General features: G+C 36.6%; 1 protein-coding gene across 2 annotated transcripts in view; it reads left to right on the top strand.

Moving 5' to 3' along the window:
• LOC107750308 (arf-GAP with Rho-GAP domain, ANK repeat and PH domain-containing protein 2-like) overlaps positions 1-13,713 on the top strand; it is an 87,493-nt gene that overhangs the window by 5,808 nt on the left and 67,972 nt on the right. For both annotated transcript variants that reach the window (XM_016565631.1, XM_016565632.1), the window contains exons 2-6: positions 5,085-5,876; positions 9,434-9,507; positions 10,799-10,875; positions 11,982-12,046; positions 12,715-13,092. In XM_016565631.1, coding sequence (XP_016421117.1) covers positions 5,188-5,876; positions 9,434-9,507; positions 10,799-10,875; positions 11,982-12,046; positions 12,715-13,092 — 1,283 coding nt within the window. In that variant the 5' untranslated portion in view covers positions 5,085-5,187. The remainder of the gene's footprint in view (positions 1-5,084; positions 5,877-9,433; positions 9,508-10,798; positions 10,876-11,981; positions 12,047-12,714; positions 13,093-13,713) is intronic.

The following is a 13,713-nucleotide window of genomic DNA, read 5'->3' as shown; positions in this document are numbered from 1 at the left end:
TGAGTGATGTTGCTACTTTTCACTGCTTCTTCTGGCCGCTTCCTCTCCTTCATCGAGTCCCGCGCATCGGTTCTGTTCGGAATCGTTTGACGGAAGCGCGGAACACACGTGAGCTGGTTCGTATAGAGCAGCACTGCCAGTCAAGACTAACCAATTTATAATTTATTATCGATTTATTATCGAATGAAAACATAGGAAATTATCACTTTGGTACATTGAGAAGGCATAAATATAAAATATTAATAATAATAACAACTAAACAAAAACAAAAACAGGGCAGCGGGCCAAATCAGTCGCCAGGCCACCGGGAATTCTCCCGGTGCTCCCGATGACCATTCCGGGCCTAATGCATAAGAACAAGTGTGATTTATGGGTTTTGTCGATTTGCTGTGATGCTATGAAGACGCTACTTTCTTGTGGAAAAAGGTATTTAAATGTCTCTTGAGATTTGATAGATTCATGCTCTCATCAGACAATAATTCACTGCACAGAACACAAACCGTGTTTATCCTTGTTGTATTTAATGTAGTCTGATTTGAATGTTCTTTTACCTTGGATAGTTATTTTTTTTCCATGGTTTTCAGAGATGAAAGCATGTCATGCAGCCTGGATAATCTGAATAATTTGCCTGCTTCTGCCAAGTGACAGATGAATTTTCAGCCAAAACAACAGATATAGAAAGTATTTTCTCCTCCCTTGTTATCTACTTAAAAAAAAAAAATTGAAGCCTTTTCTTGTGCTTACGATGTACAATTATATGGTTAATTAGATTGTATTATTTGCATATTAAATAGTTGTTTTCCCTGCTGTCTGTGACTGTCACGGAACAGATCTGTAACTCATTTCAGGCAGGAAACCAGTGAATTGCTGCATTGGCAGGATATGCTGTGCTACTCTGTAATTCATGAAATATATGTGCCTGTGTCTGAACTGGTAAAACTCTGATGCATGTCAGTGCAGGTTTAGAGGTTGTGAAAGCATTGGTTTGTGCCAAAGCTGTGATGTTTTAGCCAGTTACCCAGACACAGATTTTCAGATCTGAAAAATCTGATTTGTTAAACAAGGCTTAAACTGATCTGAACAAAAGCAGCCTTTTATGCTCATTGAACAATACCTTGCAGTTAGTCTGGTAGAGTTACTTTAATTGTTTAGGTACAGATTAGCTGTTTTTATTGAAGTAGCCTATATTTAGTAACCTAATCTAATGAATTCTGTATTGCAGTAATGGAATCTAATTTCCATCTTATTACTTTTTGGATTTCTTTTCTTGTTGATGTGTTTATATCCAAATAAGGATAAGGAATTTTTTTTACATAGGTTTCAATAATAAATTGTGAAATGTGCCTCATATTATCATTGGTTTATTTTAGGATAACGCAAATCTGACAAAATAAAAGTTTGGTCTAACTTGAAGAAATTATGACATAAATATATTACTGTTGTACAGTAGAATGTGCTTCTCAATTTAAGTAATAATAACAACAACAATAATAATACAGTTTATAAAACAATAATATCACACAGTTTTTTATCAGTGTTCATCACGGTAAACTTCTGTTGTGCAGCACTTTGTTTGCCAAAAAATGAGAAAAATACAAATTTCAGTTTATTGCATTTTAAAAGACAAATTAAAATGTTAAAGTTTTATGTATTCATTTGATTACTGCCATATTTTATAATACATTTGTATGGAATTATAAAACAAAGAAACCAGAAAAAAATAAAACACACAGAATTTCTGGAAAATTAAACACATTTCATATGGCAGTATTATTGTGATATGTAATAATTTATTACATTGTTACAGTTTTATGCATTCAATTAATTAGAAATATTTTTTGATTATTAAAATTGACTTGCCATTGCAGCACTGCCTACAACAACTCTGACAGCACCTAAAATATCCATATTAATATCTGCAGCCTATTCTGTAACTTAAGCTATTTCTCATTCTGAAAACTATAAGCTTAAAGGCAAAGGACCATGTAACAATGTGAACACGCAAGCTATGCTGTCTTGTCGTTAACATCTATTGTTATGTTTACCTGGATGTAAATCATTTTGACAAAGAACAAATATTCATTTAATATGATCAGAATATCTTCCCAGTATACAGAATCCATTTATATATTTTTTCTTTTTAAGCAAGAGAAAGACTGGTCCTAATGTAAGTATGCTAATAATGTGCTAATGTCATGTTGAGGGAAACTTTATATTACAGATAGACACTTGTCCAGGATTGATAAAATGACTAGAGATATTATCAAAAAAAAAAAAAAAAGTGTTGCAGTTCTCAGACATAACAGTTGATCGTACACCATACACCTACACTGCAATGTGACAAAAGGCAATAGAAGCCAATATAATCATTAATTCTGTCTACATTGGATGAGGTGCGACACGGCAATATTGTATATATACAATACATTTACAATATATACAATAAGTTAAAAAAGCAAAATACCACACAAGACTTTGGAATTACACAGAGTATGTATATTATTTATATTTGAGACCGGTGTTGTTGTTTTAGCTAAATGAAGAAGTATTGCTGAGAAAAGGAGAAGCAGAGAGCACCAAGGAGTACTGAAAGAGCTCTTTAAATGCTGTGGAAATAATATTCACATCACTGATAAAGTTTACTGTCACTCTATTTAAACAGGGGAAGAACAAGAATTATTAAAGATGCTTATGAAAATGTTAATTGATTTTTAATGTGGAATGCAGCTTAGGGTTTCAAAGGGGAATTTACTCAGTTGTCATGGGAATAATGTCAAAAACCCATATCATCCTGAAATGTGCTTTATTTTTATTATGTGTTTAATATATACAATTAATTTCAGAATAAACAGCTAAAAACCAGAACATAGCTCACATAGCCAAAATGTGTACATTCAGACAGCAGTGAAATACCATTGTCTTGTTTGGAGTAATAAACATGGTTATCGTGTGCATAATTTGGTTATGAAAGACAACCAAAAGGGACTACCTGAAATTTACAGGAGTGAGAAGCAAATTTTGAGAATGAGTTCATTTGATATATGCTATATGAACAGAACACGGTGGACAGCTAGCCATTTATCATGCCTTTGCACCTGTCAACCTTCATACATTTTTACTGTGATTATACAAACTATTTATAACATGGCAGAAAATGGATCTACTTTGTGAGTGGGACAAAAAAATTTTTTGGGCAGTGGATCGCTAGTTATCTGATTATACAGACACAATCCAATCAATTTTTGTCTGCTGTATCATGTGCAGAACTATTTGAGGGTGACATTTGCAATGTGATGGTCAGTTACAATAGCTGGTTGTGTTGAGATTTGAGGATGGCGCGCTTACTCTTTTTATACATTTCCTATAAGAATGGCATAACAAAATACACTGGTGCTTATAGCCATTCCGAGATCTAGAAACTAGCAAAATAACACAGAGATCTATCCATGATACTATGTAATGAGTGAAGCTGAAACAGAGATAATATGTAAAGTCTTCTTGTTGTTCTTCGGATCAGTGCTTCTGCAGTCCATTCTGAACAAGATGCAGAAGATTTATTGCTTTTTTTAGAGAGCCTTTAAAAATAACAATAATCAATTCTGCTTCCAACAAAGTGTTCTTGCATCGACTTTGTACTTTGTATAGAATTTTCAAAGAGTCATACATTTTAAAATACACCCTTTTATGAGTAACATAAGGTCATATACATAGAATACATAAGGTCATATATACATAGAATACTCAGATTCAACATTTGAAGCAACAAACCAAATTAGTCTTAAAAGAAAGGGTTTTATATTTATAACCACTATCTACATCTCATTCCCATCCTGATTTTATTGTAAAAAATACAATATTTTTTAAAATACAGAAAATAGCTGGTAAGTATAAATAGTTACAGATTTTTGTTGTAATTGCCTTATTGTTCGAAATGTTGCACCAAATAGAAGAGTATAGAGACTAGAGCTGAGCCCGGATTCTTCCTCTGCTATTCACTGTTGCTTAGCAAAATAGTCTATTTGTGTGTGCCACCAAGTTATATTTTTATATAACAGCAGCGTCTATGGGTACATGACTAAAAGTGGTCAGTTGACGCATGCAAATGTTTGTGTAAATGAAATGCTGTTCGTTCAATGAATGTTTATTCCAATAAAGTTTCAAACCAAATATTTGTCTTGGTGTGAACAGACCTTTAGCGTTGATTTGTGTTGCAGATGAGACACAACCAAGTCACACATCGCACACAAAATTGGAAACTCTTCAGGAGTTTTGAAGTCATCATTGGATTGGTTGAATTATACAGGATTTTTGGTAGACGTGTGTGTTGCATTCTTTAACATTCTGCCTGGAAACAAAGATGCCGTGACGCCATACTCACTCATGGAAGAAGAAAGCTGTTGTGTTTACAACTGTGACGATGAGCGCTTATCAGGATCAACTAAACGCTGTGGAATATTGAAAGTTTGCGGCATAAATATCTTTAAACTAAGAGTTTTACACACAGTTATTGTGGGAACATTTCCTCGCCCCTATACAGTACATGACGCGGCACAAAACGAAACGTGATTGGTTGCTTTAACTGTCAGTCATATGGCCTCTTGGGGTGGCCTTGGCCATTCAAAGTGACCAAGGTTCTCAGAACTTCTGCCGTCAGTCTGAAGGTCTGGCTACGCAAGACTAATTCTTTGTAGATTCAGATCTTATGTTGCTCATAAAAGGGTGTATAACTTATGAATCTTTGAAAACTGTTGGTCCAATTCTCGTTATTAACAAACCATTAACTATGACTTTTACCTCAATAAACTCTTAATCCTAAGCACTAGTGTATTTTGTTATGCCATTCTTATATGTTATGTACTGTATGTGTTCCTATGTGTGACCTCTGCAAATACCATGTTATACAGACACAGGTTTTTATGCTACAAAACTTTCAAATGTATCATATTTTATTAGTTTGTCAAGACGATTCATACATAAATCGGATAAGTTTGGCATTTTGTTGTTCAACTCCTAAACACCAACTTGTTTGTTTGTTTGTTTAATGCAAAGAAAATTATTCACAAACACAAGTTTATTCTCCCTAGGGTGTGTTCCTACATCTTTTCAACTTGCCTCAGAGTAACCTCGTCATCCAGTGGCATATGGTAGACTTCATGACCACTGAAGACCCCATGTGTCTACTCTTCTATGGAGCCCGACCAGGAAATTACTCGGTGGCTGACCAGTCTGCACCTGCCCCAATATGCCTCCAGCTTCGCCCGGGCTGGCTACCATTGCTTTAAGGACCTCAGGAGCCTAACAGAGGAGAAGCTTTACCAGATGAACAATATTCCCACAGGACACCGTCGGAGGATCCTAAGCAGCCTGGAGACCCTGATGATGGAAGTGGATGGAGGTGAAGTGCCAGTGAGGAGAAAGCCGATCCCAAGACCTAGACAGGTGTTTCCCAAGGCTAAGCAGAGAGGAACATCTTGTCGACATTCTCAGGGCAGTAACATCCAGATGACAAGGCAAACTCTTCCTTCAGGGACTATTGCTGATTCAGAGCGGATGGCCATTGGTTCTGCTACACTTCCTCATACACTTCCTAGTGTTACATGTCACACTGTTTCCTCCAGCTCAAGCTCCGCCTCTGATCATGGCAGCAGCGAATCACTGGAGAATGTTTCAGAAGAACCTATTCCAGATGAGAATGATGACTTTTCCTCAGAAGGAGCTTCTGTAGGGTTTCAGGGAGAAATGGTTGAAAATGAAATATATGAGCAGTGTACCTTCATTAAGGAACCGTCTGAGCCGAGGTCCACCCGCTCCTATAAACTACGACACAGGCCTGTACCAGAGATCCCTGAACATCCCTTCATACCTCCTTATGACTGGTGAGTAAATATGTAAATGAATGAAACATTTATAAATATGTTTTTTATTTGTTTGTCATTAGTGATGCATTGAAATTATTATTATTTTTTTAACAGAAATCAGTTTTCATTTAGCCAAACACAGAAACCAAAAATAAAGTTTCAGTAATTCAATTTAGGTAATTGGGTAACTGAACTCCATATGCTGTTTGGGGTGTGATTTTTCTTAGATCATAATTTAAACCGGTTGTAGTAAAGTTCTTTGGCAATGAGCCAAATGAGCCATTTTTGATCATGGTAAAGTGTGTTCAAAGTGCTGCCATGTTTCCCTTTTGTACCTTTCCCACAAAATAGGTGCTGACACAGACAAATCGCGCCAACAGAGCAGCACTAAAAGTAACTGTTTTGGTTCGATGATTTCATCCCTCTAAAACTATTTTGTTTTGGCCTAAAATCCATTTTTTAAAAATAAATTTGCATCGAATATTTTTGGTTGCTGACACAGCAACACAGACATGGTGAACGCCAGCATGTCATAAATAGGAGTTTGACACGACACTTACCTCACGAGACGAGACGATACACAATATCGGGTTCACGAGAATGAGACAAGACAATATTTTCACACTTTTTTTTTAAGAAATCTTCAATCGTGAAAAATAGTCTTTCATTCGAATGAATGTCACAAAACGCAAAACAATGCAGGTGCATTTTGACTGCCGATTCATTCAGTAAGATTTTTTTTGGAACTATTTCCTTGGCGAAATTGAGCAAAACATAATATTGACTCTAAAATTTACCACATGTTAACTTTTTGTTTATTGAAACTGTTTATCGTGGCACATGATCTCGTCACACCCCTAGTCATAAGTCATAGTCATGTTACTTTCAGTGAAACTGAAAGTCTAAAACTGAAACATAATACTATAAGTACACAAACAATCAAGAAGAGTGAAATTATTTAGACTTTTTTTTGCATAATTTCACTTTTCTTTGAGTGTTTGTGTTGTACTTCTGTCCTTATTGTGTGCGTTGTGTGTGTGTGTATATATTATTATTATTATTATTATTATAGAAATGAAAATGAAGTACAATAATGCAGCTTAGCATTTGCAATTCAATGTTTATTTTTAAATAGTTAAAAAAAAGAGATTGAGATTTAAAAAAAAAAAAACTTTTTGCATTATTGTGTTCTAGCAACATTACCAAACCTATAATACAGTTAGAAGTAAATGACTTTTTACATTCTTTGACACTAAAACATCAAAAATGGGAAAAAAATAATTGTAATTTCATAATGTACAACAGTGAAAGTGATGTGATGTGTAGCCATCCATAGTAGTAGTTTAAACCATCCAAGTGCACACATACACTGTGGACCTGGAGCAGTGGGCAGCCATTGTTGGTGCCATTGGGGGTTTGGTGGCTTGCTCATTTTTTTTTTATTTTTAAAATTTCTTTACTTTTCTTTAATTATTGGCCCTCTGCCAGCACCATCCTGTCATGAATGACTATGCAGTTTATAGCATCAAGCTGAGTGTGGGTATTGAGGGTGGAAGAGGGTATTGAGTTGTGGGTATTGAGTGTGGAAAATAGCACTGTTCATTCACACTCCCCACCTACATTTCCTGCTAGTACTGAGAATCAAATCCACAACCTTTGGGTGTGACGCTTTAACCGTAGGTAATGCCTCAGCTTCCGGTCTGCCTCAACCACCTGCAGAGTGTTCTGATAGTGCTGTTCTGATCTGGCTGCATCAAGGTAATCAGCACTCAGCTTGATGGCATGCTCTGCAGAGTCATTCACTACAAAATAGAATTGTTACCCGAAGGTCAATGGCTCGATTCCCAGTACCGGCAAGAAATGTAGGTGGGTGGAGTGAATGAACAGCGCTCTGTGCTAGGCCTGGGCGATAAAACGGTATAGGTATTTATCGTCGGTACACCTTCTTTGATAACGATAGAAAAAAAATGTTCGATATAGCGCACGATATAGGCACGTGTTATGAGTGGCAGACAGCACACACAAACACGAACACATGCTGAAATGAGTGCTGAGCCTGCCTGTGATGAGGAGATTGTAAATAAAGAATGAATATTAGTCAAATTTAAAATAAACATTTGAATGTAAGGTGTGCGTCAGGGAGCGTCATCAGTGGCGCGTGAGATGCGGTGATGATGTAAGTGACGTTGTTGCATTTTAATGTTTTGTTAGTCTAACCCACGAGACGCGCCGCTGCAGCGTTATTCATTCAAAATACTAGAGAAATACAAAAGCTCAATGCGGAGAAGATCTTGATTAGGTTAAAACCGAAACCAAGCCATTCACACAGAACGCATATTCAGCGCATTTTTTAGACGGACAAATATGACTGCTGCACTCGCGTCTCACACAAGAGATGTATAGAAAGTCATGCAAAGTTAATAAAATAAAAAATTCTATTGCTCTTTGTTTTTAAAAAGGTTATAAAAAATGTCAATAATTATCGATACCGAACGATATGAAACATTATATCGTTGATAAATTTTTTAGCTATATCGCCCAGCCCTACTCTGTGCGTGACTGTACTTGGATAGGTTAAATTCAAGTATAGTCACATGAATAGGACAAATTGCAAGTATGGTCTACGCCACTTAAGTAAATAAAATAAACAAAAAATAAATTAAGAAAAAATGACCCACCAGTGCCAGAAAATTTTTGTTCTGTTAAAAATGCACATTTGTTGTGTGACTTAAGTGGAATACTAGGGCTAAAGTGAAAATCTTACATTTGATTTGTTAATGCATACTTTCAAACAAAAATGTTTGAAAATAATTTCCATTATCTTCAGCATTTTCACTATTGCACTATTGCAAATGACACTGGTGGAAGTGTTCATGACTTCCAAAAACAAATGACAAAAAGTACATAATGCCTCCTATATCACATTATACAGGCTAGGTAGTGCTGGTGGACAAATTAAAGTGTTTTGAGAGACCACATAAGAAATAGAACAAAAGCAGTCTGCAATACTGCACCTAAAATGTAAGCGACCTAATATTATTGTACTTGCTTATTGAACTGTTTATTGAACTATTGAACAGTCGTGATGGTGAAAACGTTGTGTGATGTTGCCTAACTAACTGTATTTTAAATATAAAAACATTCCATTTTGAATTTTTACCTCAGCATGCTGAGTTTCTTTGTGTTGTGTGTTTTAATTTCTCTTGGAGAGGCCGCTTGAGCCTCGCCTCAGCAGCGCAACCTTATACCGTCAGTACATGCATTTTATACAGCAGCTATATCCACTATTCGCCACTTACTCCAAATGTAATAAAATCTGAATAATACTTGCGTTTTGGTGATTGCCTAGTTATTTTTGGTTATTGATGTTTTAATCAGGTTACTTGTCTGGCGTTAATGAAGCGTTAATGTCGAGCCCTGGAGTCTATGTGCCGGGGCTCAGCCCTGGACGGCCCCGGCCCAATTTAAACCCTGGATGTCACTGAATGGGACTGTAAAATGTTGTTTGTTTTCTATCCATTCAATCAGAAATGTACAAAAAATTCACATTTTTCTCCTTACAAATATGTGTGCAGGAATGTGGCAGCAAACAACAATGACCATCTCACAAAGTCTGAGGGACTCATCTGCCCCACAGGCAGTCAGAAAGGTACACTGCGCTTCACTTTATTTCAGCTTCAGCAGTTTATATCTTTTGTTCTGATTTGTCTCTATTCTTGTGATTGAGTCATTGAGCCATTAAAAAAATGGGATGCAGTCTCTCAGAGGAATATGCTCTTATCTCCTCATGCATGCATGTGGAGAAGCCTAGTTTGCCAAACTTACAGCAGCTTGCTTGTGTGTGTGTCTTTGAAACTGCCTTTGGCTTTGAAATGCTCCATTGTGTCCCCATTCCGAACACGTCGCAGTGTTTGTAATTGTGGCAGGAAAGGTGCTTTTAGCGTCCTAGAGGAATAGTTTGGAAATTGTTTCAGCGAGATGTGTGTGTGTGTGTAGTCGGGAATTGGGAGTTACACTGAAGTCAGAAACCAGGCTCAGGTGTAAAAGTGGTTTAATAATGTCTATATCTACTAGATTTACAACCTAATTCTGTTCTTACTCTCTGGAGACTAAAATGTAATAGAAAGGTAGATGAAGTTTTAGAGGAAAAGTTTTAAGTACTGGGAACAGGGAATTAGTTTGCAACAGAGAAGAACGTGATGATCAGAAAATACGATGAGAAAAATCTATGTTTAATCAACAGTTTTAGAATATTTTGGCGTTCAAGTTAAGAATGACAGCAAAGAATGGGGCAAAAAAGGACTGTGGTGTCTCACGAACATTTCCAAAATGCTCAGTGAGAGATTTACACAATTATCCTGAAATGGGTTCTTGTAGAAGACGGATAAAACAGGGCAGAGAGAGAGAGAGAGAGAGAGAGAGAGAAAGAGAGAGTGAGCGTATCATCTTGTAGTTAGAAGGTCAACTCTTGATAAAGATAAATCATGACACAGATCTGAAATGACACCTTTGCTACTGGGTTAAGATGTGATACAATACAGTACAGTTCTATCATAGATAACATAGTGGCGTCTAGATCAAACACTCTACAGTAGGGTCTTATCTAGCGGGGGGCCCTGTCTATTAGCTATATATCTATGTGTGTGTCCGTCCGGAGGGAACAGTCTGGAATTCATGCTGCCCCTTACTGTCTCCGCAGAGGTATGGTGGTCATTTGTCACCTTGACAACCAGTCACCCAAGCTGCTCCCTCTTTGGTACATTTTCCAAGCTGGCTGCGCTAAAGGACAGTGTGTGGGATCTCATTTTATGCTTGTTCTTTTCTCTCTTTTGCCTCGTTCTTTCTTTGTCTTACTCTTTCTCCTTTGCCCTCCTAGAATCGAACCACATAACCACAACCTGCTTTGTCATAATGATTCATTCCTGTTGTGTTAATTACAGCATCACTTCAAAGGACCTTGTCCCCCATTGCCCCATATGGAGAGCTTTTTCTGTACAATTCAGCAGAAAAGGAATCGGTGAGTGTATACGAAACCTGCCTGTGCTGGAATTTGTTATGTTAAAATGAATGCTACATATAAAGTAACATGATTTACAATGACCTCACATGTAGAGCACGAATTACAGTTTTAGTAAGGGCATTTTCACATCTGGAACATTTGTTTTTAGAACCTGCCTTGTTTTCTCTCATAGTTCAGTTTACTTAGGCATATATGAACATGGCAATTGTGCTTGGATCTGCACCAAAAAAAAAAAAAAAAAGTGGTCTCAGCTCGATTGAAAACAAATTCTGGAGTGGTTTGCTTGTGAGTAAACAGCAATCTGACCCAGCAGTACAATGAACCAAGCTGTGCCATCAGTGTCGTAATTCATAATTGAAAATGTGTTACGTAAAAAGCAGCAGTGTCTGTAGGTGAGCACATTACTTACTGCACTTGAAAACCACAGAAAAAAACATCCTAAAATGTCACCCTGGACCACAAAACCAGTCATAAGGGTCAATTTTTCGAAATTGAGATTTATACAACATCTGAAAGCTGAATAAATAAGCTTTGCATTGATGTATGGTTTGTTAGGATAGGACACTATTTGGCTGAGATACAACTATTTGAAAATCTGGAATGTGAGGGTGCAAAAAAATCTTAATATTGAGAAAATCGCCTTTAAAGTTGTCCAAATGAAGTTCTTAGCAATGCATATTACTAATCAAAAATTTAGTTTTAATATATTTACAGTAGGAACTTTACAAAATATCTTTATGGACCATGATCTTTACTTAATATCCTAATGGTTTTTGGCATAAAAGAAAAATCAATAATTTTTACCCATACAATGTATTTTTGGCTATTGCTACAAATATACCCCAGCGACTTAAGAATGGTTTTGTGCTCCAGGGTCACAAATGTCATTGCTCTTCTCTGAAACAAAGCTGTGATTCTCACTCTTACTGATAAATTGTATATACAGTACTGTATGTAACACATTACGGTACAATTAAGTCCCTTTAGTCTACAGGTCTTGAAAATGCCGTAAGACATTCATAACAAGGGTGAACGGTATTTGAAAACAGAATTTAGAAAATAGACTTGCTTTTAGTTTCATCTTGATTGCTTTTGTTTTTCAGGATGTGGGCAACGATGTTATGTCCAGTCAAGGAGTAAAAGAGAACCTGGATCAACAGAAGTTAAGGTGAACAGTTTGGAAAATTTCATTGTCCTTTAGCCTGTTTTTTAACAACCTAATTCAAAAATAATAAACTTGTACGTGAAGTCCTCTAATTCTTGATGATTTCAGTGATTTTAGCACGGTTTGTAGATTTTCATGTGCCGACTGTGGTACTCGGAGGATCTCTGTAGACAACATTGTGGTTTGTAGGATATGATGGCCAGGTGTAATGGCCAATCAGCATCAGCACCTTGGATGTGAATTAATTTTCATTGATGAAAGTGTTCATTATCAAATATTCTTTACATATGCTCTATCTATTCTTAAAGCGATAGTTCACCCAAAATAAAATTCTGTTGCAAACCTGTATAACTTCCTTTCTTCTGTAGGGTTGGTAACCAAAAAGTTTGGACTAAAAAAAATGCTGAGACATTACTCAAAATATTGTCTTTTTTAAAAGAAAGTCATACAGGTTTGAAATGACATGAGGGTGAGAAAATGATGATGATGAGAATTTTCATTTTTGGGTAAACTTTCTCTTTAATTTTCTTCAGGAACAGTGTCCCTCTCGCTAAATATGGTCATCCTTTCAAAGAACATAAAGCAATGGAAATGAAATGAAGTTACCTACCTAATTATTGTGAGTGTTATTATTTTGCCTTTTCCTTACTACAACTTAATATTTTTTTTAGAAACAAGCAGACACAAAACCAAGAAAGAGCACACAATCACAAGAAGCAAGACCTTTCCAAGCAACATTATGTCCATGATGATGATGATGATGATGATGATTACTCCACTCTCCAAGAATCCACGCTTAGTCAGCGATTGGCTACTGAATGCTCTTTTAAACATCCTACTCTTCTCTCGAGCACTGGACCATCAATTTTCGCCAAGCCTCAAACAGATGTGAAGGACATATACAGTATGGCACAAGATGACCTACCAGGCCTACTGAGACCAAACCTTCCTTCTCTAACAGAAGTTTCCATTTCTCCCTATGCCTGCTTCTATGGGACCCATAATGCTGCCACCAAAGCAGGCTGGCTAGACAAACTCTCTCCTCAAGGGTAAGGAACACGCAGGCCTCTGTTTGCTGCTTTGCACTCTTTGTGTATACTCTTTTTTTTTTAAGGATTATTCTTGAGAATACTGTAAGTCAAGTACTAAAGCACATAAATGTTAAGGAATAGTTCACCCAAAAATGTTGTTCTCCGTACACTGTTATTTTATATTTTGAACACAGAAGATGCACTTCATGCAGCTCTTTGCCATTCAGTTCATATGACCTCATGACCATGAAAGTAGCTGCATGACTCATGCACTAGATTTTAAGTCTTCTGAAGCCACACAACAGCAGGAACCTTACCAAATACACAAAATAATGTTCTTTTTAGCAGCATCATATGACCCCTTTAACGATCAATTAATTGATTAATCGTTAACCTTAATGCTGCGAAATGTGTCTATGCAGTCCGGCACGACAGGATGTGCAAAAGTTACTCAAAAAAAAAAAAACCCCGCTTTCTCACCCGAATTAAAGGGGTTTTAGTCTGAATAAAATTCTAGTAGCAGGATTGTAAAATGAATAGATGTGATTATGATCATTTGATAAAATGAAGAGAGCGCGCAGTACGTTTGAGATCATTTTACTTTGTTGACTGTTTCCTATCCCGTCACGGAGACCGCTG

The sequence above is a fragment of the Sinocyclocheilus rhinocerous genome, unplaced genomic scaffold (assembly GCF_001515625.1).
Source record: "Sinocyclocheilus rhinocerous isolate Xijiao unplaced genomic scaffold, SAMN03320098_v1.1 scaffold692, whole genome shotgun sequence".
NCBI lineage: Eukaryota > Metazoa > Chordata > Actinopteri > Cypriniformes > Cyprinidae > Sinocyclocheilus > Sinocyclocheilus rhinocerous.
Note: the sequence above shows the minus strand (reverse complement) of the source record. Positions and strands in the feature narration are given on the sequence as shown.